Source organism: Vombatus ursinus, unplaced genomic scaffold (genome assembly GCF_900497805.2).
Source record: "Vombatus ursinus unplaced genomic scaffold, bare-nosed wombat genome assembly UNPS02015255.1, whole genome shotgun sequence".
Lineage (NCBI taxonomy): Eukaryota > Metazoa > Chordata > Mammalia > Diprotodontia > Vombatidae > Vombatus > Vombatus ursinus.
Window position 1 is genome coordinate 22,499,436 of NW_020955033.1, and position 26,749 is coordinate 22,526,184.

The 26,749-nt window shown below is 35.9% G+C and overlaps 1 protein-coding gene across 2 annotated transcripts in view; it reads left to right on the plus strand.

Moving 5' to 3' along the window:
• LOC114031829 (oxysterol-binding protein-related protein 1) overlaps positions 1–26,749 on the plus strand; it is a 305,142-nt gene that overhangs the window by 5,294 nt on the left and 273,099 nt on the right. For both annotated transcript variants that reach the window (XM_027846969.1, XM_027846970.1), the window contains exons 2-3: positions 16,074–16,196; positions 20,915–21,000. In XM_027846969.1, coding sequence (XP_027702770.1) covers positions 16,076–16,196; positions 20,915–21,000 — 207 coding nt within the window. In that variant the 5' untranslated portion in view covers positions 16,074–16,075. The remainder of the gene's footprint in view (positions 1–16,073; positions 16,197–20,914; positions 21,001–26,749) is intronic.

Genomic DNA, 26,749 nt, shown 5'->3' on the forward strand with positions numbered 1-26,749 from the left:
AGCAAACAAAAGAAGAACCTGATCATAAAGAACTACTATGGTGACAGGGAAGGTTAAGACACAAAATAGAAGACAATGACTTGAAAATATGTACAAGCAAAACTTCAGAGAAGAAATGCATATTGGCTGTAAGCTAAACAAAAATTCTTAGAAGAGTTAAAGCAAGAGTGAAGGGTTTTAAAAAGAGAAAAAAATATTTTAAAAACCAAAAAAGAGTGGTAGAAGAAAAAAAGTGGGAAAGGAAATGAGAGCTAATCAAGAAAGCTATTAAATGAGGCAGCTAGGTGGCGCAGTGGATAGAGCACTGGCCCTGGATTCAGGAGGACCTGAGTTCAAATTCGGTCTCAGACACATAACGCTTACTAGCTGTGTGACCCTGGGCAAGTCACTTAACTCCACTGCCTAACCAAAAAAAAAGAAAGAAAGCTATGAAAAGAATTAACAGCTTGGTAAAAGAGGTATAAAACCTAACTGAAGAAAATAACTCCTGAAAAATTAGAATTGTCCAGTCAGTCAACATTTTTTTTTTTGGTTTTTGTTTTTTGCTAGGCAGTGGGGTTAAGTGACTTGCCCAAGGTCACACAGCTAGTAAGTGTCAAGCATCTGAGGCCGGATTTGAACTCGGGTCCTCCTCACTCCAAGGCTGGAGCTCCAACCACTACACCACCTAGCTGCTCCCCAATCAATATTTTTAAGTGCCTAATATGTGCCCACTGTGCTAAATGTTGGGGATACAAAAAGAGGTAAAAGACAGTACTTGCCCCCAAGGAGCTCACAATCTAAATGGAATCTAATGATTTCATGAGACATCAAAAAATAATAAAGTAAAAAGACTGAAAAATATGGAAGAAAATATGATGACCTATTTGACAGGAAAAGCTACTGACCTGGAAAATTGATGAGGAGAGATAATTTAAGAATCACTGGTCTACCTAAAAGTCATGGAAAAAAAAGCCTAGATAGCTTATGCCAAGAAATTATGAAGGACAGCTTTTCAGATTACTTAGAACCAGTGGTTGAAGTAAAAATTGAAAGGATTGGCGGGTTATCTCCTGAAAGAACCACAAAATGAAAACTCCCAGGAATATTGTAGCCAAAATTCAGAATGCCTACATCAAGGAGATAATACTGGAAACAACTAAAAAAAAAAAATCAAGTGCCGTGGTGCCACAGTCAGAATCCCACAACATGTAGGTGTCATCACCTACATGTTGAGGGACTGAAGATTTGGAATAGGATATACCGGAAGGCAAAAGATCTAAGATGAGAGCCAAGAATAACCTACCCAGCAAAACTGAGCACAATCCCACAGGGGAAAAATGGACATTTAATTAAATGGAGGATTTTCAAGCTTTTTGGAGGAAAAGAACAGAGCTGAATGGAAAATTTGGCTTTCATACACAAGGCTCAAGCATAAAAAGGTAAATATGAGTGAGAAATCATGAGGGACCAAAAAAAGGTTAAGTTGTTTATATTTTATGTGAAGAATTGATACCTGTAATCCTCCTGAACTTTATCCTCACCAAGGGTCTTACTAGACAGAATTAGGCAGATAGCCTGGGCATGAATCTTTTATATTTGGTTGATCTCAAAAGACAAATGGAAGGGTGAAGAAGAGGAATGCACTGGGAGTGGGGAAAAGGAGATGAAGAATGGGGAAAACTCTCTCAAATAGGTGGGGCTTGAAAGAGTTTGTACAATGGGGGGAGTGAGAATTTGGCAATTTAAACCTCGTTATCATCTGAACTGATTTAAGGAGGGAAGAACACAGATAAGCACAGTTGGGTACAGAAATTCATCTTATCCAATAGGAAAATAGGAAAGAAAAGGGTTAAGAGGATGGAGGAGGAGATTAAGTGAGAGTGCCAAGAAACAAAACAGACTCTTAAAGAGGAGACCGGGTAAAAAGAAATGAATAGAATAGAATGAAAGTGAATAGTTAGCAATCATAACTGAATGTAAATAGGAACTCATCTGTAAAATGGAAGAGAATATCAGAATGGATTAGAAACCAAGTACAACAAAATCTGTTGTTTACAAGAAACACACTTGAAACAAAAAGATACACTTAAAATAAGTTAAAATAGTTAAAATAAGAAGCTGGAGTAGAATCTCTTATGTACTTCGTGTGAAGTAAAAAAGGCAGGGGTGGCAATTATGATTTCAGACAGGACAAAAGCAAAGATAGACCTAATTAAAAGAGACAAAAAAGGAAATTACATTTTACTAAAAGGTGCCAAAAAATGAACTGATACCAATAAAACATGTGTGCACCAAATGGATAACATCTAAATTCTTAAAGAAAAAGTTAAATGAATTATGGGAGTAAATAGGCAATAAAACTACAATATTTGGGAACCTCCATTTACCCCTCTCAGACCACAAAATTAACAAGTTAAGGCAATGAATAGAATTTTGGAAAAATTAGATATGATAGATCTCTGGAGTATACTGAATTGGAATAGAAAGGAGTATACTCTTTCAGCTGTGTGTAGAACCTTTACAAAAATTGGCCATTTATTAGTACATAAAAATCTCAGAAATATACAGAAAAGCAGAAATAGTAAATGCATTTTATGACCATTATGCAATAAAATTATATCCAATAACAGGCCTTTGAAGCATAGATTAAAAATTAATTGGAAATCTAAATAACTTAATTCTAAAGAATTCAAAGAACAAATCATAGAAATAATTTTATTAAAGATAATGACAATAATGACCCAGCATACCAACATTTGTAGGATATCGCTAAAGCAGTACATAAGGGGAAAAAAAAAATCTAAACCCTTACATCAATTAAAGAGAAATAGCAGATTATTGAATTGGGCATACAACTAAAAAATTCAAAAACTGAGAAATTAAAACCTCCCAATTAAACACCAAAATAGAAATCCCAAAATAAAAGAGGAGATGAAAAAAGCTGAAAGTAAAACAAAAGCATTGGACTGGTAAGAAAACCAGGAGCTGTTTAAAATAAAAATGAAGTACTATATCAGATTGCCAGTCCTCTTGGGGATGGAGGCAGGGAGAGAGGAGGAGAAAAATTTAAAACTCAAAAGCTTATGGAAATGATTGTTGATAAATCAAAATAAATTAATTAAAAAACCAAGTAGATAAGCCATTGGCTATTTTGGTTAAAATAAAAAAGAAATCTAAATTACCAGTATCAAAAATGAAAAAATGTGAATTCACAACCAAGTGAATAGGAAATAAAAGCAATTATTAGGAACTGTTTTACTCAACTATATGGCAATTAAACTGACAATCTTAATGAAATGGATGAATGTTTACAAAAATATAATTTGCCTATGTTGTCAGGAAAGAAAAGAGAATACTTAAATATTTATATAACCCTTATCTTAGCAAAAGAAAATGAACAAGCCATAATTGGACTCCCTGAATAAATTAACAAAACCAGTACAGCCAAAGTTATAGGAAAAGCAGTAAACTGGGAAGAAATCATTGCATCACATTTCTTCGATAAATGAAGAAATAAAATGTCAGAAATTGAGTCAAATTTATGAGAAAAAGAGCCATTTCCCAAATGACCAGTGGTCAAACAGGCAGTTTTCAGAGGAAGAAATGGCTATCGATAGTAGTATGACACAATGCTCTAATCTCCAATAACGAGAAAAGTGCAAATGAAAATAACTCAGATGTATAATCTTACATCCATCAAATAATCTGACAAAAATGAAAAATGACAAATGCTGGAGGAGATGTGGGGAAAATAGGTACACTAATACACAATTGGTGGAGCTGTGAACTAGCCCAACCATTCTAGAAAGCAGTTTGGAACTACACTCAAAAAGCTATTAACTCAAACATTCCCAGTGGTACTGCTGCTAGGGCCATGTCCCAAAGAGATCAAAGAGGGAAAGGGCCCATATGTACAGAAATATTTATAGCAGCTCCTTTTTTTTTTTTTTTTTTTTATAATGACAAAGAATTGGGAACTGAGGGGGTGCCTATCAGTTGTGGAATTGCTGAGCAAGTTAAGGCATATCAATGTGTTGTAATATTGTTGTGTTGTGAGAAATGATAAAGGGAATGATTTCAGAAAAGCTTACTGAGACATACATGAATTGAGCCAAAACAAAGTGAGCAGAACCAGAACAGTCTATATAGTAAGAGGAATATTGTAAAGATAATCAAATTTGAAAGATGGAGTAAGCATTCAACTCAATTATCCACCAAAATTTCAAAGGACACAGGATGAAGTGTGCTATCCTTCTTCAGAAAGAGCATATTTTCTTCTGTGCCTTTTTTCCCATTGGGACATGACCTATGTGCAAATTTGTTTTACATTACCTTTTGAAATGGTTTTTATTTTTCTTAATGGGTAAGGGAAAGGAGGAGGAAGAGAATTTATAACTAAAACTAAAAATGAATTCAAAAAATAGACAAGAATATAAACTTTAGCAGGGTGTAGCTGCACTCCCCCCTTCTCTAAACAAACAAACATCTTTTAAGGGTCATAGAAATCTGGCTCCACCCTACCTTTCCAGTCTGATCTCAGCATACTCTTTTACTTGCACTCTAAATTCCAGCCAGATTGGCTTATTACATTTGCACAAGCTGTTCCCCATTACTGGAATGCAGTTCCTCATTATCTGTTCAGGTTCATTTAAAGCTCCGCTCAGGTACCACTGCCTACATGGAGGCTACCCTAATTCTCCGCATCCCACTTGTCATGATTCTCTTCCTACTCAAAGTACCTTGTATTTTACCCCAACCTACATACCGTAACCCTTGTCGAGTATAAGTCTATGAGGCAGGAATTACTTCATTTTTAACTCTCCCCTTATACATAATTGGGTGCTTAATACATTTTAAAAAATTGAATAATATGTAAACATCAAAAAATAGATGTCTGGTGTTCTCTCATGAACATTAGTTTGTTATGTATTCAAAAGTATTCAGATGTCAAGTGCATTTGTTTTTCTCATTAGAATACTTAATTGTTCTTATGTCTCTAAATTCCCAAAGCACTGTACTTTTGTGTATTATTTAAAACATCTAATAACAAGTATGAACTCAGCATGTTGAATGAGCAGTATTTTATTATTGTATCTCTTTTTGATAATCATATGTCCTTCGGTTATGATAATACAACATGACCAATTTGGTAATTCCAAAAGCTTAGTTTTTAATTTATGATGTATAATTAAAATGGTACTGTAGAAATGTGTATAGCTCTTAAGTTTTTAAGCTTTTAATGCTTCAAGGATGGTGACTTATATTTTAGGTAAAATTTGTAAGAGTATACAGTGTTAATCTTTTGGTTCTTTGTTATCCTCAGTGGAAGAAAAGGACTGATTACATTATTCTAGATGGCCCATTTATAGAAATTCTCTACTCTGAGTCTTTGGAAATTGAACTAGGTTTAAGACATAAAAGCAGCTGTTAAAATTGTATTGAGCAATCTTCAAAATTAACGTTAGTTCTGATTCATTTTAGCCTGGTCTTTGCCACAAAACTGAAGCAGCATGAGTATAGGGCCTTGCATATGGTAGGTGTTCAGTAACTGTTTGATAAAAGGTGAAACTTTAATTCACAAGTTTTCCTCTTTCAAATGGGATTTCAGAAAGGCTTTGGGCCAGAGTCAATCATTTCTTCACTTGGACTTGCTGGTAAGAGAGGATTTACAAGGTCTGCATACTTAGCAAGTTCAATTCTCAATTCAAGTAGGTATCTCATTAGTGTTTAATAAAAATGTGTAAACACTACAACATTTCATTTTCTGATAAAAAGAATTATATTCAGTTAGTTTAAGTTAATCACAAGGTCTGGAGAATCAAGGAGAAAGTCTTCATTTCTATCTCAAACTTTTTGAGAGCAAATTATTCTCAGTATTCTTTGTTAATTCACATTCTTGAGTGTAACTTCTTTTTTATTCTCTGAGAAAAGCTCTGAAAGGGGAACTTTTGCTGGAAAGGCTTAAAATCATATATGAAAATGGCCTTAAAGAGAGGGGGTAGATAGAAGCCACACTGGAAGTGGCGTTGACAGACATAACATGTTTTTTTAGAGGCAATATGGTCCATTGTTACCGGGAACTTGTGGCATGTGGGGCATTGCTTGTTTGTCTTTATGATGTGGCTTGGATGTTGTGGAGGCAGAATAAAATTATCTTCTCTTTACCTGCAATTGTTTCCTTAATTCCTTTCTGTTATCTTAATGCTATCGTTAGCATTTTTTAAAACTATGTCAAATAACAGTGGGGAGAATGGGCATCTTTACTTCACTCATATTTATTGGAAAAGGTTCTAGTGTATCTCTATTGCATATGATGTTTACTTTTGGTTTTAGTTGATGCTTTTTATGATATTAAAAAGTCGTTCAGTGCCTACACTGTAGAATTTTTAGCATAAAGTATTGTACTTTGTGAAAGGCTTTTTTCTGTATCTATTGAGTTGATCATGTGGTTTTGGATGTTTTGGTTTTTAATATAATTAATTATGTTATTCGTTTTCCTGTTGTTGAATCATCCTTGTATTCTTGGCATAAATTCCACTTGATCATAGTGAATGATTTCTTGGATAAATCACTGTATCATGTTTGATAGGATTTGATTTTAAAAAATTTGAGTCAATGCTCATTAGTGATTTTGACCCATAGTTTTCTTTTCATGTTTTAGCCTTCCCTGGTTTAGGAATTACAACTACATTTGTCTCATAAAAAGGATTCTGGTAGGGTTCTTTCTCAGTCTTTGAAAATAACTTGTGAAGTATGACTACTAATTGTTCTTTAAAAGTTTGATAGAATTCTCCAGTGAATTTATCAGATACCGAGTTTGTTTGCTTTTGGTAGTTCCTTTATAGCTAGATCTGTTTATTTTGCTGAGATCAGTAATTTAAGATCTCTGTCTCCTTTTCTGATAGTTTGGATAGGTATCCCATGCTTCCAGGTGCCAGTTGCCTCCAGGGGCTCTAACTCCCCCTCCCCCCCCAGGACAAGTAGACTTTTCAGGCACCAGTTCCCTAGGCCACATTTAGTGTCCTTATCACCCTTTACCCAAAAGAGCATTCATCAGTGGATGCCTACCTCCAAAGTAAAGATTCCTTCTTCTTCCTTCCCCTTTCCCACTCCCTTGTAGGTTCTTCCCTTTCTGAGACCAGAGAGGTTACCTTTCTTTGATTGCTAACCTTTGATTTGACCCCAGCGCATCACTCACTCCTTATTCTCTTTGTTCCCTTCCCTTTTCATGTACCTCCCATGTTGTAATGTAGTCCTCCAAAAGAAACATTCACCTTTAGGCAAGGTGTTGCTAGGTTCTGTCCATAATGCTCTGGTCCACTCTTTCACTGTTACATCTCCCAGATTTCTGCCTTCCCGCATCTCTTTATGTCCTTTAGAAAGAAGTCTTTTACTGGTCTTTCTGTTGTCACTCTGTGGCTGTTAGTGGCTGTATTTATTTGCTTCTCCTGCAGTTCTGTTGTTTGGGGTGTTTAGAAAGCAAATAATCTCTTTAGTTCTGGTTTTCTTTATAAAAATGTTTCAAACTCTTCTTCATTATTGAAGGTCCGTATTTTGTCCTGTATAATTGAGCTCAGATTTGTAGGATAGGTTACCCTGGGCTTCATCCTGAGCTCCAATACTCTTTGGAGCACATTATTTCATTCCTTCCTCCTTTTTCTAGTGGATGTGGAAAAATCTCACATTGCACTATTCTGATGCCCTTCCCTTTGTATTTAAGATCTTTCTATTTAACCACTATGTGTTTGGAGTTTGAAGCCCTAGGTGTTTATTTTTTTTTTCTGGAAGTGATCTGTGAATTCTTTTAAATGATATTTCAGTTTCTGTGTTTAGAAGTTCTGTGTGTAGTTCTCTTCTATTATTTCCTTCTTTGGTGTTAAGGTTTTTTGTCCTCTTGTGTTCTTCTGGGAGACCTATGATCCTTAGGTTATCTTTGCACATCCTTTCTTTGAGATAGGTATGTTTTGCATGTATAGTGAGTATATTTTAAAAGTATTTTATTTTTATTTTGTTTTGCTTCTCTTCTTCTAAGTTGTCTTTCCCTTCTGTGTGTTTCCATTCCCAATCTATTTTTTTCCCTTTGGTGAGACTTGCCATTGCATATTTCAGTTTTTCTTTTCTCCTCATTATTTTTGCTGTGCAGGACACAAATTCTGCTCTCATAATTGTCATTTCTCTTTTAAACCACTCTGGAACAGTGTGTTGTGGTTCCATGTTCTTTTCAAATTCCACAGGGTCCTCTGTCTTAATCAAGTGTTGGGTCATTATCCTTTATTTTGTGGTACTTATGTCTGAACTTGTTGACTATATCATCTGGAGGCCATATTTCTTTCTATAACTGTATTTTCTGTAGATTTATCTCTTTTATGTTTAAGGTCTTTGAGAGTTCTTCTTCCCGAAATCTTTGGTACTTTCAGTCTTTGTTCCCCCATTATTTCTTTGTCATTTATTTCCCGAGTCCCTCCCCTCTGATTGTGGTTTCCTTAGGGGGTGGATCTCAAAGCGTCTCAGCCTCTTACCACACTGGGCAAGTAACTGTTTACTAGCCTGTCTCTATCCTGACTGGATGCTGTGCTCTTTCCCTCAGGCTTAGGGTGGTGCTGCACAGTTCCCCACATACAGGGTGCCCTGTACTGGTGACCTATTCCACTCCTTTTATTCCTTAGTTCTCTGTCTTGGTCCCCGCAGTTCAGAGTCTGCTTGCCCTGGCACGTCAGAGCTTTACGGCGCTGGGGGCTTCCAGTTGCAGTTCCCAGCTGGCTTTTTACTCTTGAAGCTTCCATGGCCAAGTAGGTCATCAAGGCCCAAGCAAACTTACGTAGCCTGGAGACTTCGGATCTCTATGACACTGGAAAGAGGGAGGATAATACAAGATGCAGGGTTTTGATGTAAGCCTGTGTGGTGTCCTTGAGTCTCCTACTGCAGCCTGGCTGCCAGTAACGTGGAAGGTGGGGGAGGAGTGCTGAGTGAACTTGGCTCCAGTTCCTGGATTTTGTGGAGGGGGAGAGGAGTTAACCTTCTTTTGGATTCTGAGTATTGCAGACCCTGAAAACAGCTGAAATTTCTTTATAAAGCTTTGACACATCCTTTCTGTTTTGAAGAGGTTTAAGAGATTGTGGGGGGTTGGCAAAAATGTTTAGTTTGCCATCTTATTGCTCACATGACCTGGAAGTCCCTCAACATAATGTCTTTAAGGTCACATTGGATTTCTTTGTGTATTGTGGATGTTGTGAAAAACAAATAAAATAGATGAAACAATTCTGACACAAGGAGTTATATTCTAATGGGGGAGAAAACAAAGATATATTAAGGGTATACAGAATAACTATAAAGAAAAATACATGCAGAGTTATGAAATGTAAGGTAGTTTGAGGGACACTGGCAATTGAAGGGAACAGGAAAGGCTTCATGTAGAAGGTAGTTCTTGTGGTGTATAAACACATTAAAACTAAGCCAATTTTGCACAGATGAGCAAAGACTAGATTGATAATTTTGTAGGCTTCCTGTATGATACCCGTCAATAGTAAGTATGATATGGAGAGTAGTCAAGAAGTTCCTGGTATGTAGTAGGAACTTAATAAACATATTCTTTGTGTTCCTTCAGACTGGCCTATTGTATGAAGACAGACCTAGCCTTTTCATGTAGTAGAAACTGCAGGATTTGCCCTCCATTGACACAGTCACTGCTTTATTGTTGACTATGTTATACAAGGGGGAGTATAGCAGATTTGGGAAAGAGCTTAATGTAGGGTACCTCAATGCAATGTATACCTGAAGAATTTGATTTTAGGATACACAATTTGTTGGCCTAGCAGACTGGTAGGAATGGTAGTGCCCCTGACAGAAATAAGGTAGTTTGATAGAAGGGTAGCTTCTAGGAAGAAGATACTGAGTTCTTCTTTGGACATGTTGAGTTTGCAGTGTCTCTAGGGCATCCAGTTTAAAATGTCCTGTAGGCAGGTAGTGATGTCAGGTATGAGTCTGGGATACAATTATGCAGCAAAGAGGTCAAGATGACTAAGGACTGAGAAAAGACCATCAGATTAAGCAGCTAAGATTTTGTGGAACATTGGAGAGATCAATTTTAATTGAATGACACCAGAAGCCAGATTTCCAAAGGCTGAGGAGTGAGAGTGAAAGGGGAAAGCAAAGGCAATAAGTATTGACAGAATTTTTTTTAAGAGTTTCAGAAAAGAGGAGAGAAAGAAAGAGAGACAGAGAGATATAGAAGGGGAGAGTGCGAGCATACTGTCAGGAAGTGTTTCAGGGGATAGTAGAGTTCAGTGAAGTTTTTTTTGGAGATGAAGGAGATTTAAATATATTTGAATCCAGTGAGCCAGTAGATTAGAGAGAAAAAAGAGAGTGTAATTGAGGGGGCAGTCTTCTGGAGAAGACTGAAGGGAATGAGATCAGGGGCACAAATGGAGAGAGGTTTTGGCCATAGCTAGGAGGACTCTTTTGTTGGAGTGTTTTGAAGAGCATGTAACACTCACTGTGTTATCTAGCCAGGCCTCCCATATTTTTAAGTTGGGAAGTTGATATTTTTGAACCCATGGATAAGACTTCACATTTATTCTCCTTAAATTTCATCTCATTAGATTTGGCCTTTTAATCTGTCAAGCTCCTTTTTTTTTTTTTGTTGTTCTTTTGTTTTGGTTTCTAATTCTGGCAATTAGTCAATGCATTGATAATCAACAAGCATGCATGAAAAGTCTGCTATGTGCCAGACATTGTGTTAGGTACTGGGGATACAAAAAAAAAAGATTGTTAATGGTTACAGTTCTCAGAGCTTATGATCCATTGTGGGGAATAATAGGTACATATATAAGTATATGGAAGTAATAAATAGAAAAAGAACAAATATATTCAAAGTAGTTAAATAAATGTTTTGAGAAAGGACACATTAGTAGTTGTGAGGATCACAAAAGGAAGTGCTTGTACTGTGTCTTCTGTGTCTTGAAGAGAATGATTTTTTGAGGTGGAGATGAGGTGGGAGTGCATTCCAGGCATGGGGGATAGTGCAAAAGCATGGAGTCTAGAGAGATGACAAGGTATGTGTGAAGATGCAACGAAAAATCAATTTGTTTGGGTTTCAGGGTGTGGAAGGGAGAATAATATTCATTGGGCCTGGAAAGATATGTTAGGGCCACATAATGAAAGCGTTTAAAAGTTTAAACAGAGGAGTTTAGATTTTATCATAAGAGGCAGTAGGGGCCCACTTTTGAGTTTTTATAAGGTAGTGACATAGTCATATCTGTGTTAATGGACATCACTTTGTCAATAAAATGTAAGATGGACTTGCATGGTGAAAGACTTAAGGCAGGGTGATCATTTAGGAGTTTTAGGTGGGAGGTGATGTGGACTTGAACTTAGGTGTATGAGGAGAGAAGGGGTGGTAGGATGCAAGAGATGTTGTGAGGGTAGATTTGGCAACTGCTTGGATATATGGGGTGAGGGAGAGTGAGAAGTCAAGGGTAATGTTGAGGTTACAAACCTAGGAGATTGAAAAGATGGTAGTGCCTTGGACAGAAAATTTAGAAGAGGGATGGTTTTGGGGGGAAAGATCATGACTTTTGTTTTAGACTTACTGAGTTTGAGACATCTCTGGGACATCCATTTTAAAGTGTTTTTTGAGCAGTTGTGATGATGAAGTATTGAAGCTCAGAGAAACTAGGGCTGGATATATAGACCTCTCTATGTAAAATTTCCATAGACAGATGATAATTAAACCCATGGAAACTGATGAAGTCAGAGTGTATAGAGAGAAGAGAAGAGGGTCCTGTTAGTTGAGGAATACCTACAATTGGGGTATATATATATGTATATATATATATATATATACACACATATATATATGTGATTATCTAGCAAAGGCTAGGTAACGTATGAATTATCCGCTCCCTATTCATGTAATGCAAAACTTTCTTAAGTATGTTATCTGTGCTGAGTCATGGATAAATGTGTTGGACAGAGTTTTGTTTTGTTTTGTTTTGTTTTTTTTGGTAGAAAAATCTGGTAAACAAATGAAAAAGCACTTATTAAGCACATATATATGTTAACCATTGTACAGAGTGCTGAGGATAGAAGTAGAAAAGCAAGATGGGAGAGAGATTACATATGGGAGAGTTCAGCTACAAAGCAGATGGAAAGCCCTTGTGAACATTAGGATTTTGTAGCAGAACAAATGGCAATCCTGGGGATTCTGGAGGGCATTGTGGGCAATGTACCCAGTGGATGGGCAAGTCCAAAGCATGATGGACCTTAGAGTGCTGAGGGAAGGCGGATGGTAAAGCTTTGTTGTCTCCATCTTACCAGACAGATAAGTAACTGATGACTCCCTGGGCTCAGGAAGCTGTGTCTGCCCCACAGCTGGGTTCTAGAAGGGTTCAGGGTGCAGTTCCAGGAGCTGTTTTGTTTGTTTTTAAATACTTATGCCATTGATCTATTTGCTTATAACATAAGATATGAAGTGAATTAATGGTTGAAAAAGTACTTTAAGCACTTACTAGTCTATAAGTGAGGCTTAAAGGGCTCAGGACCCCATGAGAGTTATATTAGTGGGGAGTGGGCCCTCAGGTCAGATTAGAAAAGATAGGCTCTTCCAGGGCCTCTGTGTTAGGGGAGGATATTGGGAAGTAGGTGTCCATTCAGTTGTACTGAGAGAGGCAAAGGGGAAAAGAGAATTGACAGTAAGGAGTCGGGAGAGGGAAGATCCTTGTGGGATCTGGGTGGGATCTACCAGAGGGGAGAGGGAGGCAGGAGGGGGAGGGGTAAAGCCTCCCTCCTGGTCTACTCAGACCTGCTTGATTGTTGCTCTTTGGTAGGTGATGTCTCTTTTCCCTCTCAATTTACATAATTTCTTCTTTATAGTTTGGAGGTCTCATAATCTGCCAGGCAGAGTTGAATTTGTAGGTTTCTCTTTGTTGCAGTTCTGTGGATTTCTTCATTTGAGTCATTTGTTTTTGAAAAATGGGAAGTTATCTTAAATCATTTATTGAATTATAGTCAGATTATTTTCTTTTTAAATATGCTCTGGATGCTTATAATTCTCAGTTATCTTTTCTTGGATCTGTCCTTCAAATTGTAGCTTTGTCTTACATTGTTTCTAGATAGTTTTCTGGTTATCTTCTAAGCTTGCTTTTCTACTTCACCAGCAGTTTATGCCATACTTTGTTCTCCTGTATTAATTCTGCTTTTTGCTGCATCTAATGAAAATTTTAGATCCTCTGTGTTACTTATTAATTGCAATGGCCAAAAATCATTTAAGAAGAACCTACAGAGTTTGGTATCAAATTCAGCCTGGTTAGATTATTCTGAGACTTTTTGTAGATAAAATCAGTTTGTTTTCATTTTGGAAAGAACGATTTGTCCCCAGTAAAACAATGTTTTTCTTCTTAATCTGATAAATATTTCTTCTGATTTTATTTGTTTTAAAATACTTATATCATTGGTTATAGCATAAGGTGTGAAGTGAATGAATGGGTGAAAAAGCGTTTTAAGCACTAACTAGTCAGTCAGTGGTGAAAAAGCGTTTTAAGCACTAACTAGTCAGTCAGTCAATAAAAATGTATTAAACACCAACTGCCTGCTAGGCATTGTGCAAAGTACTGGGGATATAAAGAAAAGTACTTACGAGGAACTCACAGTCTAATAGGAGGGACAACATGCAAATAACTTTACAAACAAGCTATATACAGGATAAAATGGAGTTGATCAGCAGGGAGAGGGAAGGCACTGGAATTAAGAGGGAACAGGAAAGGCTTACTTTAGAAGGTGAGTTTTTAACTGGGACTTGAAGGAAGCCAGGAGGCAGAGATAAGAAGGGAGAGCCTTCCAGGTATGGGGATCAACCAGTGAAAATAACCAGTCAGGAGATAAAGTGTCTTGTTTTTGAGGAATAGAAAAGAGGCCAGCATCACTGCTTCACAGAGTATGTGATAAGGTATAAGGTATAAGAAGACTGAAAAGGTTTGAGAACAGTAGGTTATGAAGGGCTTTGTGAATGCTAGATAATTTTATATTTGATCAAGAGGTGATAGGAAGCCACTGGATTTTATTGGGATGGGAAGTTAGACCAGCACTTAAGGAATGTCACTGATAGCTGAGTGGAAGATGGATTGGAGTAGAGATCCTTGTGGCAGACAGGCCAAAAAGCAGGATATTGCAATAGTCCGGATGTCAGGTGAAGAGAATTTGTTTTAGGGTGGTGGCAGTATCAGAGGAGAGAAGGGACCACGTATGAGAGACACTGGACTAAGACTGATGATAAAAATGCGAAATCAAGATAGTTCTTGCCCTAAATGATTTCTTTCTCTCATGTTTAATTGTCCATGGGTTAATCAAGTACTATCTTTTAATGTACATTTTGGTTCTGTTTTTTTGGATCTTAGTTCCATTAATCCATTTCTCACTTTTTGTCTACCATGAGATTGCTATGATAATTTCTGATTTTGTTTTAAATGAGTGCACAAGTCTTTCCACTAGTAGACATTCTCGTCTGTTTATTCTCTTTATAAATTTTGTTACTTTATTCAGTTTTTTAAAAATAGACCATTAGTATTTCCTTGGTTTTACGTTATACCTATAAATTGATTTACAGAATTTTGACACTTCATTATTATTTCCTTCTTTCATCCTATCCATATACAAAGGATGTCCTCCCAATTTTTCTTCTTTGATTTATTTCAAAATTGTTTTGTTAATTATTTTCAAGAAGTAGGTGGTTTGGTAAGTTAATACCCATATACTTGTGATTTTTTTTGTCATTATTGTAAATGATATTTAACAAAATAAATTCCTCTTGGCCTTTATTGATAGTGCATAAGAATGTGGCTTACTTTTTTTTGTGTGACTCTTTTATCTTGCTATCTTGCTGAGCTTATTTATCTCAGTTTTGTTGTTGAAGCTGTCTTTATATGCAATGTGGTCATCTGTAGTGAGAGCTATGTTAGTTTCTTGGTAGGAAAAATTGTTTCTTATCTCATTTGGAAGGATCTTTTTTCCCCCAATTCATTAAATCATAATTTAGAACTAGAAGATACTTCAGAGGTCACCTAGTTCAGTCCCCTAATTTTACAGAGCAGCTATTGAGGTTTAGAATTCAACTTGTCCAAAGTTATGCAGTTAGTAAGTAAAGATAAAATTCAAATCCAGCTCCTCTGAGCTTCAAATTCAGCAGTTTCTTTGACCAGTTCTATGCTATTTGGCTTTTTATTGTTAAATTCTTTGAATGATTGTTGGTATACCATCCGTCTTTGAAAAAAAAAGCTATAATTTGTTATAAAATGGATTCTAGGATCTAAGTATATGGCCGTTTTTGTAAATTTTGCCTTTTTTTTCTTCTGGATATTCTTTTTAAGTCAAGTTTTGATATTTTTCTTTTCTCTAACATACTGATTGTCCACTTTAGTTGTTGCTGGGCTTTCCTCAAGTTATTCTTTATGCTGCTTTGTCATGTATTTTCCTGTAGTTCTTTCCATACCTTTTTACGCGACAGAATTTTTAAATTTACTCAGAATTTTTCTCTAGTTGTCAGTTGCTTTAAACTGAGCTTTGTTTTTCTTATTTTAAAAGATTTTGGTTTCTTTGGATGTTTTGTAGGGTCTAGTGGGAACTATTTCTTTACCTTCTGCTTATGTCACCATATTCCTGCAAACCTAATAACCGTATATTTTAACTTCTCAAAAATTTTAAGCATGTAGGAGTATTGTCCTGGAGTAACCACAGTGATGAAATCAAAATATACTTGAAAAAATACCAAATCCTGAACACAGGGTTAGATGTGTACATTTTATTTCCTGTTGTTGGAGAATTCATTACTCAAAGGGCTGGATAGAAACTGATAAGAAGTGATGATATAAAAAATAAACCAAAGTACAGAGACTTAAATATACTTCTCAACTTTCATTTAATCAGCTGTCTGTTTTCCTATCTACAAAATTAAGATTATTTTTCTTTGTAATTTCGTAGGGGATGATTTGGATAACATATTCAAACGTGTTTAGCTCTTTGTGGAAAAAGGTATTTTTTAATATTCTTGTAGTATCAACATGCATTGTTCTTGCAATGGGAATATTCTTTATTTTATTTAGAAATGAGTACAGAAGCAGAACACCAACTTCTCCATAATGCCAGAAATGGCAACGCTGAGGAAGTTAGAAATCTCTTAGAAGCCATGGAGCGAAAGGAAGTGGTCGCCAATATTAATTGCAAAGGTAAGTTTGATTAGATTCTTATTTTTCACGGTAGCATTCCATTGCTAGCCACGTTTATGTAGGCATAATAATATTAATCTCTTTTAAATGATGAATAGTTTGTAGCAACATTATAATCCTGATTTGCCTTCCCTTATAAATAAGGACGCTCATCTGTTAAAAAATGGACATACATTTTCTTTTGTTAAAAATATTTTTTTCACTTAATTGTAAAAATAACTTTTGACATTTGTTTTTAAAAATTTTGAGTTCCAAATTCTCTCCCCTCACTGTCTTCCCACTTCATTGAAAATGCAAGTAATTTGATATGGGTTATACAAGTGCATTCATGCAAAACATATTTCCATATTAGTCATGTTGTGAAAGAAAACACAGACTAAAAAAACCCAAGAAAAATAAAGCTTAAAAAAGTATCCTTTGATCTGTACTCAGACTCAATCCGTTCTTTCTCTGGAGATGGATAGCATTTTTCATCATTAAGTCCTTTGGAATTGTCTTGGATTATTGTATGGCTGATAATAGCTAAGTTATTCACAATTGATCATTGTACAGTATTGCTGTTAATGTGTACACTATTCTCCTAGTTTTATTTGCTTCACTTTGTGTCAGTTCATGTAAGTCTTTCTAGGTTTTTCTGAAACCATCCTGCTTGTCAATTTTTATAACTTCATAATATTCCAATATAATCATATACCACAACTGTCAGCCATTTCTCAATTGATGGGCATCCCCTAAATTTCCAATATTTGCCCCCAACTGAAGAGCTGCTGTAAATATTTTTGTACATATAGGTCCTCTTCATTTCCGCCCCATATCTCTTTAAGATACATACCTAGTAGTGGTATTGCTGGGTCAAAGTGTATGCATGATTTTATAGCCCTTTGGGCATAGTTCCAAATTGTTATTCTGAATGGTTGAATTAGTTCACAACTCTAATAACAGTTCATTTAGTGTCCCACTTTTCCTAAATCCCCTCCAACATTTGTCATTTTCCTTTTCTGTCATATTAGCTAATCTGATAGGGTTAAAGTGGTATCTCAGAGTTTTAATTTGCATTTCTCTATTCAATAGTGATTTAGAGCATTTTTTCATGTGATTGTAGATAGCTTTGATTTCTTCATTTGGAAATTGCCTGTTCTTATTCTTTGATCTTTTATCAATTGGGGAATGGCTTGTATTATTATACATTTGGCTCAGTTTTCTAGATAATTGAGAAATGAGGCCTTTATCAGAGAAACTTGCTATAAAATTTTTTCCAGTTATGAATACTGTGTATTTCCCTCCATCCTGTTTTTACCATTTGTCCTTCTCTCTTTCGTTCCACCCTATCCCTCCTCAAAGTGCTTTGCTTCTGATCACTGCCTCCCTGAATCCGTCTTTCCTTCTATCAGCCTTCCCATCCCCTGTCCTTTACTTATTCCCTTTTCATCTGCTTCCCTGTAGGGTGGAATAAATTTTTATACCCAACTGAGTGTGTATGTTATTTCTTCTTTGAGCCAGTGCTGCTGAGAGTTAGGTTCAAGTGTTATCTACCACTCTTACCCTCCCATCCCCTCCCCTGTAAAAAACCCTTCCTGCCTCTTTTATGTGAGATAATTTACTTCATTCTATATCTCCCTTCCCTCTCTTCCCAGTGCATTCCTTTTTTTTTAACCCCTTAATTTTATTTTTTTGGATAATCATCCCATCATAGTAACCTCATACACATGGCCTCTGTCTATATATGTACTCCTTCTAACTGCTCTAATAACGATAAAGTTCTTAGGAGATATAAATATCATTTTTTCATGCAGGAATGTAAACAGTTTAAACTTATTGACTCCCTTATGATTTCTCTTTCCTGTTTACCTTATTTTGAGTCTTGTTTTTGTCTTGTATTTCAAAGTCAGATTTTCTATTAAGTCTTTTCATCAAGAATGCTTGAAAGTCCTGTTTCATTAAATATCCATTTTTTCCCCTGAAGGATTTTACTCAGTTTTTCTAAGTAGGTGATTCTTAGTTGTAATCATAGCCCCTTTACCCCTCCAGAATATCGCATTCTAAACCTTCTCATCTTTAATGTAGAAGTTGTTAAATCTTCTGTTATCCTGACTGTGTTATTTGAATTGTTTCTTTCCAGTTACTTGCAATGTTTTCTCCTTGACCTGGGAGCTTTGGAATTTGGCTGTAATATTCCTGGGAGTTTTCATTTTGGGATCTCTTTCAGGAGGTGATTGGTGGATTCTTTCATTTTCCAGTTTAACCTCTGGTTCTAGGATATCAGGACAGTTTTGTTTAGGCTCTTTTTTTTTTTTTTTTTAGATCATGGCTTTCAGGTAAGTCCAGTGATTCTTAAATTATCTCTTCTGGATCTGTTTTCCAGGTCAGTTGTTTTTCCAGTGAGATATTTCACATTTTCTCCTATTTTTCACTCTTAATTTTTTTTATTGTTTCTTGATGTCTTATGGAATCATTAGCTTCCATGTGCCCTATTCTAATTTTTAAGAAATTATTTTCTTCAGTGAACTTTTGTACCTCATTTTCCATTTGGCCAATTCTGCTTTTTAAAAGACTTCTTCTTTTCCATTGATTTTTGTGCTGCTTTTGTCATTTGACCTACTTTGTTTTTTAAAGTGTTATATTTTCTTCAGGATTTTTTTGTGCCTCTTTTACCAAGCTGTTGTTTCTTTTTTCATGATTTGCTTGCATTATTCTCATTTCTTTTCCAATTTTTTTTCTCTACTTTTCTGATTTTAAAAATACTTTTTGGGCTCTTCTAGAAATTCTTGTTGGGTTTGTGTCCAGTTTACACTTTACTTTCGAGACTTTGCTTGTAGCTGTTTTTGACATTGTTGTCTTCTGACTTTTTATCTTGTTGTTCCCTGTCACCCTAATAACTTTTTATGGTCAGGTTCTTCTATGTTGTTGTTGTTTGCCCATTTTCCCAGACTATTTTTTTGATTTTTAATTTTATGTTAAAGTTGGGCTCTGCTACTGGAGTATAGAGGTCTTTGTCCCAAGCTTCAGCTTTTTCATGCTGCTGTTTTCAGAGAGAGTTCTGGGATTCTTTAAGTTTCTAGATCGTCTAAGGTGATATGATCGAAGGAGATCAGTGTTCTCCTGGCCTGTGCTTTGATCTGTGAATAACCCCCCGAAAATGTTACCGGAGTCCCCTCTCCTCTGTGGCTCTAGTGAACTAGCGTGCTTCCTTGTCCTGAGACTGTGATCTGGAATCTAGTATGGGTAATGCAACAGAGTCCTGTACCCAGTGCGGGCAAAGGGTCCTTTCTAATCTCTTTCTGACCAGTTGTCCAACCCCCTTACAGTCTTTGGTCTGAGAACTATGGAAACCACTGCAGCTGATTCAGTTGCCCTCAAGGCCTGCTGCTGCTGGCTTGCCAGGACTTAGCCTGCATTGGACTGTACTCCATTCCCACCCCAGTGAGACAGACTTTTCCTGCCAACCTTCTAAGTTGTCTTGGACTGGAAAATTGTTTTACTCCAACTGTTTGTTGGTTCTGACACTCCAGGATTCATTTTGAGGAATTATTTTAATGTTTTGTGGGGAATTCGGGAGAGCCCAGGTGAATCCCTATCTTTACTGCACCATCTTGGCTCTACCTTCCCCAAAAATGCATTTTCAAAACTTTATGGAATCTACTTTTTACATACTTTGAACGTTGTATACATAAGCCTCCCATCTAGAAAGCTTGCTATTTTCAAGGGCAGCGGAATTACTGAGATTCAATATCTGAAAGGGTTTGTGAGCCTTCTGCTGCCTCTGTCTTTTAGGCCTTTGTGTCTTGCGGTTTTTGTTTAATAACCTTTTCTCCTGCCAGTGAGGAACGTACCTTGTCATTTTTTGATTCCTACTCAGCCCAGTATTAAGAACTGAATTGTCATTGTGGGGACTTTTCCCCTTTCTCCTTCCTATAATTCTGATTTAGCTTTGTACTTCTTTCCATACCATGGCTTATTCATCTGGGAATGTGTTGAAGTGATTCCACTCTAGCCACCGGACTTGCCATCTATAGCTCTTCAGTTACTATGGGAAACATTCTGTACCAAATAAACAAATTCTCCCAGAGCAACAAATATACAACATTTTGAAAAATACGTAAAAGTGTATTAGGAATGTTTAACCTGCTGTAAGTATTTAAACAGGGTTTTTATGCATTGATACTATACACAAATCACTAAATAAACTGAATACCTGAGGACTTAGAATCATAAAATTTCAGAAATGGAAGCAACCTTAGATCATTTAGTCCATTCATCTCATTTTGTAAGCAAAGAAATTGAGTTCCATGGAAATTAAGTAACTTGTTTAAGGTTACACAGATGATTAGTGGAAGGTCAGTTACTAGAAGCCAGACGTCTTAATTCATGGTCTAGTATTCCTCATGTTGTCCATCACAGATAGATTTTTTTTTTTTGCCTTTCCTTTCCGTTTTTTTTTTTGACCAGACTTATAATTTCATTGGTATAGAGAATTACCTGAGAGGAAATTCCCTGTAGCAGTGAAGATGAGTTACCCAGGATCACATACCCAGAATGCATCACGTGTACTTAATAGATTTCATTGCAATGTGGCTAAAGTGTTGGGGTAAATGCAGGAGGATTTGAAAAAAATCACATTACGGTGATAACTTTGTTACATAAAAGCAACTGTTATTATAGTTATCATGAATGTGAAAGTGTTCATTTATCTACAATTTGTGTTCTGATAACATTTTTAGGGAGAAGTAAATCTAATTTGGGCTGGACTCCTCTTCATTTGGCGTGCTATTTTGGACATGGACAAGTAGTGCAAGATTTGTTGAAGGTATGTTTATGGCTTTTAATTTTAAAGACTTATGCTTAATAGTTTATAATAAATATTGTTTTATTATTTTTGTATTATTTTATTTTTTCCCAATTACATGTAAAGACAATTTTTTTTTCAGTTCCAGATTTTCTCTCTACCTCGCCCTTTCTAAGATGGTAAGCAACTTGATATAGGTATAACAAATATTGTTGAAATGCCATTATAGGAGAGTAAAAATGGATTTTAGTCAGTAATAATATTAGTAGTTGCCTTTTTTATTTAACCAGGTCACAAGATGCCTTATGATTCTGTAATAATAATTTAAGATTATCTAAGGCTAGTTAATTAATATTTCATTATTCTATTCCTTGAGTTTTAAATTAATGACTTTACTGTATGAAGCTAATTTAAAACTTCTAAATATTTTTGAATACCAGAATTTCATGATTTCTACAAATATCTCCGTAGTAATTAAAGAAGAGATAGTTTTTTTTTAACACTACAAACTTAGTATTTATAGCAAACCATGCAACAGTCTAAATTATTGAGCATCTTGTGGGAACACTGTGAAACATATGAAACACTGCTTTATCAGTTTTTTATTATAAGTAAGAATTTTATTTCCTTTTTCGCTTTACAGCTAAAGAAACTCAAGTTATACCTTCTATTTCTTCCCATCTCAGTGTAAATTTTGCACTTTCAGTTAGTCATTTGTTTTTATTCAATTGGTTAAGTGCTCTTTAAGAAGTATTAAACCAACAAATAGTGTCAATACAGAATTTCTTTAGTTTGTAAAGTATTCGATCCATAGAAATCACTACTCTAGTGTCACTTTATCGTATGCATGCACCCCTGGTTTCTCAAATGCTATGATAGCGGAGTATAATTTCTGGCAAGTTCTACCATGTTCAAAAGGCTTCGTATGTGGTACTGGCAGCAGATGATTTCTGAGGACCAGCCTAGCCAAGTGTGAAGAGGCTCATCACCAAGAGGCTGACCACTTAGTGATGAATTCTTTGGCCATGCTGACCTGTGAAACAAAGTAAAAATACAATATTATCCTTATTTCTATAAGCCCTGCTTCTTTATCTGTAGCGACAATAGCTGAGTGACGGACAAGGAGGGAAACTGCTAAGAATCATACAGTTTTTAGGCCAGCGATAAGTACTAACTCTTGGTTCTCTCAGTATAAGCTTTCTGTATAGCTAGTGAAGAGTCAACAGGCTAGCAGTTGGGAGCGAGGGGATTGGGAAAGGGTGGGAAAGGCCTCCTGCAGAAGGTGAGATTTGAACTGAGTCTTTAAAAAATTTTTTTTATTAATTTATTTTGATTTATCAACAATCAATTCCATAAGCTTTTGAGTTTTAAATTTTTCTCCCTTTGCCTCTCTACCTCCTTCCCTAAGATGGCACACAATGTGATAGAGGCTGTATGTATGCATTCCTATTAAACATTTTCACATTAGTCATGTTGTAAGGAAGAATTAGGACTAATAAGAGGAACCACACTAAAGAGGAAACAAAAGAAAACAGAAGAAAAAAATAGCAAGTAGTGTATGCTTCAATCTGCATTCAAACTCCATAGTTCTTTCTTTGGATGTGGATAGCATTTTCCATCATGAAACCTTTGGAGATTTCTTAGATCCTTGCATTGCTGCGAAGGGCTAAGTCTATCAGAGTTAGTCATCCCACATTCTGGCTGCTCCACAGCATTCTCCTGGTTCTGCTCACTTCACTCAGCATCAGTCCATACAAGTCTTTCCAGGTTTTTCTGAAGTCTGCCTGCTCATCATTTTTTATGGCACAATAGTATTCCATTACATTTCGTGTACCACAACTTGTTTAGTCATTTCCCAGTTGATGGGGATCCCCTCAATTTCCAATTCTTTGCCTCCACAGAAAGAGCTGCTATAAATATTTTTGTACATGTGGGTCCTTTTCCCATTTTTATGATCTCTTTGGGATACAGCCCTAGAAGTGCTATTGCTGAGTCAAAGGGTATGCACATTTTTATAACCCTTTGAGCGTAGTTCCAAATCACTCTCCAAAATGGTTGGATCAGTTCACAACACCACCAAGAATATATTAGTGTCCCAGTTTTTCCATATCTTCTCCAGGATTTATCATTTACCTGTTTTGTCATGTTGGCCAATCTGATAGGTGTGATGTGATACCTCAGAGTTGTTTTGATTTGCATTTCTCTAATCAATAGTGATTTAGAGCATTTTTTCACATGACTATAGATGGCTTTAATTTCTTCATCTGAGAATTGCCTGTTCATATCCTTTGACCATTTATCAATTGGGGAATGACTTGTATTCTTATAAATTTGACTCAGTTCTCTATATATTTTAGAAATGAGGAGACACTGATTGTAAAAATTCTTTCCCGGTTTTCTGCTTCCCTCCTAATCTTGGTTGCATTGGCTTTGTTTGTGCAAAAACTTTTCAATTTAGTGTGATCAAAATTATCCATTTTGCATTTCATAATGTTCTCTATCTCCTGTTTGGTGATAAATTCTTCCATTGCCCATAAATCTGACAGGTAAACTATTCCTTGCTCTCCAAGTTTGCTTATAGTATCAGCCTTTATATCTAAATCATGAACCCATTTTGACTTTATTTTGGTGTAGGATGTGAGATTTTGGTCTGTGTCTAGTTTCTGCCATACTCTTGTCCACTTTTCCCAGCAGTTTTTGTCAAAGAGTGAGTTCTTATCCCAGAAGCTGGGGTCTTTGGGTTTATCAAATAGTAGATTAGTATAGTCATTGACTACTGTGTCTTGCATACCTAACCTGTTCCGCTGATCCATCACTCTATTTCTTAGCCAGTACCAAGTAGTTTTAAAATACATTTTAAGATCTGGGACAGCTGGGCCACATTCCCTTGCAATTCTTTTTATTATGAACTACGTCTTAAAGGAAGCCAGAAAAGCTAGGATTCAGAGGTGAGCAATAACAAATGTTTATTAGAAGCACCATAAAAGTTATGTATGTACAGAAAAAGAGATGTATGTACAGAAAAGAAGGCTGCTTGTCATGTAGCCTGCTGCATTGTTAACCACATGTTAGGAGACCAGAAAAATGTCTTCTATTACTTTAAAGCTTTTCATGTTTTCTTTCTTGTTTCTATTTTGTCTTAATTCAGTACAGCCTGTTTAAGTGCCTGGGAGGCACTGGGAATATAATGATCAAAAACAATTTAATTTCTGTTTTCAAGGATATTAAACCCTTATGGGGTTGGGAGGATCAGAAGTTCATACAAATAAGTAGAATATGATAAAGACAAAGGATGGAGCTAAAGGGCTTTAAGAAAATTTGAGGAGAGAAGATTAGTAAAATGTTTCATTAAGCAAGTGGCACCTCAGTTGTGTCTTAAAGTAAGAAGATGTAAAAAGGCACAGATGAGAAGGGAACAATATTCCAGGCATGAAAAGTGGCCTATTCGGAATGCATAGAAGTGAGACTACAGAACAGGATTAGGAATAGTTAGTAGTTCTATCTATTTTGACTGTAACATAAAATACATGAAGAAAAGTAGAGTAAAATAAACCTGTAAAGGTAGGTTGGATCTGAGGGGTCTTAAATTATAGACTAATGAAGGGTTCTGTATTTTATTCTATAGGAAATAGAGGCCTACTGTACTTACTATTTATTAGGATATTTGTTAACTTTGGTTTTTTTTCTTTTAAAATTTAAATAGTATTTTATTTCCCCCCAATTAAATATTAAGACAATTTTTTGGCATTCATTTTTACAAGATTTTGAGTTCCAAATTTTTCTCCTTCCCTCTCCTCTCCTCTTCTGAAAATGGTAAGCAGTTTCAGAAAGTTTATACATGTGCTATCATGTAAAACACTTTTCTAGATTCGTCACAGTTGTGGAAGAAGAAACAGATCAAAAGGAAATAAATGAGAAAGAATAAAGTAAGTGAAAAAAATATGCTTCAATCTGCATTCTGAGTCCATCAGTTCTTTATCTGATATGGATAGTGTTTGCCTTCATGATCTTGTCTTGGATCATTGTGTTGCTGAGAAGAGCTGAGTCATTCATAGTTGATCATCACACAGTGTTGCTGATACTGTGTACAGTGTTTTCCTGATTCTGCTCATTTCACTTTGCATCAGTTTGTACAAGTCTTTCCAGGTTTTTTATTTGTTAACTTAAAACAAAAAGAAACCGCATTTTATTTAATAAAGCAAAATGCTATCTTAGAAACTTTTTTGAAACAAGATATCTTCCCTGAGAATATCGCAATTATAAAAGATTCTTTGCAGAATATAACACAAATGACCTTTTTTGACAACTCTCTGATCAATTAGCAGCTAGCTGGCTTAGTGAATAGAACATTGGACCTGGAGTCAGGAAACTCCCTGTTCAAACTGCCTCAGTTTCCTCATCTATAAAATGAAGATAATAATAATTTACTGGGCTCTCAGGGTTGTTATGAAGATAAAATGAAATAAGATTTGTAAAGTGTTTCATATCCTAAAGTGCTTTATAAATGCTACCTGTTGTTATTATCATCACCAAGTAAGACATTAAGCAGAGTTATGTTCACCAAGGGTGTTTGTCACTGTCAGGGAGAAGATCCAGCTTAGAATCCAAGTCAAAGCGGGATGCCCTTTTAGGTGGTGAAATCTTCCAGATGCTCCTGTTTGTAGATGAAATTGTACTTTATGATTCAAGCTTTGGAACACTGCAGAACCTGTTTGATGAGAGCCATGATTATTCAGAAGAGATTTGCCTAATTAGTCGTATTAGTGAATGAAGAAACCAAGTGAATGAAGAAAGCCCATTGTTCAGATGATGACGGGAAATATATCAGTTGAGCTTGTTCATTTGTATATGTATATATAGATAGGTAATGATATCTAGAAATATCTTTATGGAAAGATAAATCTCTCTGGGGTAGATTCTGCAAATGGGTGATGATTTGAGCCCAGAATATATCAGTAATAAGAGAAAAGTAGGTTGACATTGCCTTTGGGAAAAAGCAAAATTCTTTTAGTGACTCCTAACCTCATCCTTAGAACAAAGGACTGTCTTTTAAATACCATCACTTTCCAATGTTGTCATATGACGGTGAGTCATGGAATATTACAATCTCTTACGGTTTCAAATTGAGGATCACCCTAAAGGTAATGGAAATGTTCGTGGTGGGTGCAAGCAGACTGTAGCATCTTAGTAACAATTGCAGAAGTCCACTGGAGTGTTTCAGAAAAAATAGGGAGTCAATGAATGATTTGAGCAATAGAGTCATGTGATCAGACCTGTGTATTAGGAAGATTAATTTGGCAGCTGTGTGAATAACACATTGAGTTTCTGCTTTGTAGCTTATTTCTTGTGTGACCATGAAAAAGGCACTTTATCTCTCTGAACCTCAGTTTCCCATCTGTAAAATGATGGGGTTGGACTAGATTATATCTTAACTCCTCATCTTTATGAGATACTAGAAGCAGGGAGACTGTTTACATGTCTAGTAGAATAGTTCAGGCAAAAGGATCTGAATTAGAATAATAGCAGAGTGAATAGGAAAAAGGGCAAGAGTATGAAAATTGATAATTATATTTCAATTCCTACATATTTTTATAATCTTATGTATTTTATTTTATGTGTTTAAAAATATTTTTCTGAGAAGGGTCCATAGGCTTTACCAGACTGCCAAAGGGTGCGTGACACAAACAAGGTTGAGAAGTCCTGGTCTAGTAGGACAAATTCCTTATACAGGATAATTGCATGTGTTTATGTTCTCTTTGCTCTACTCCCC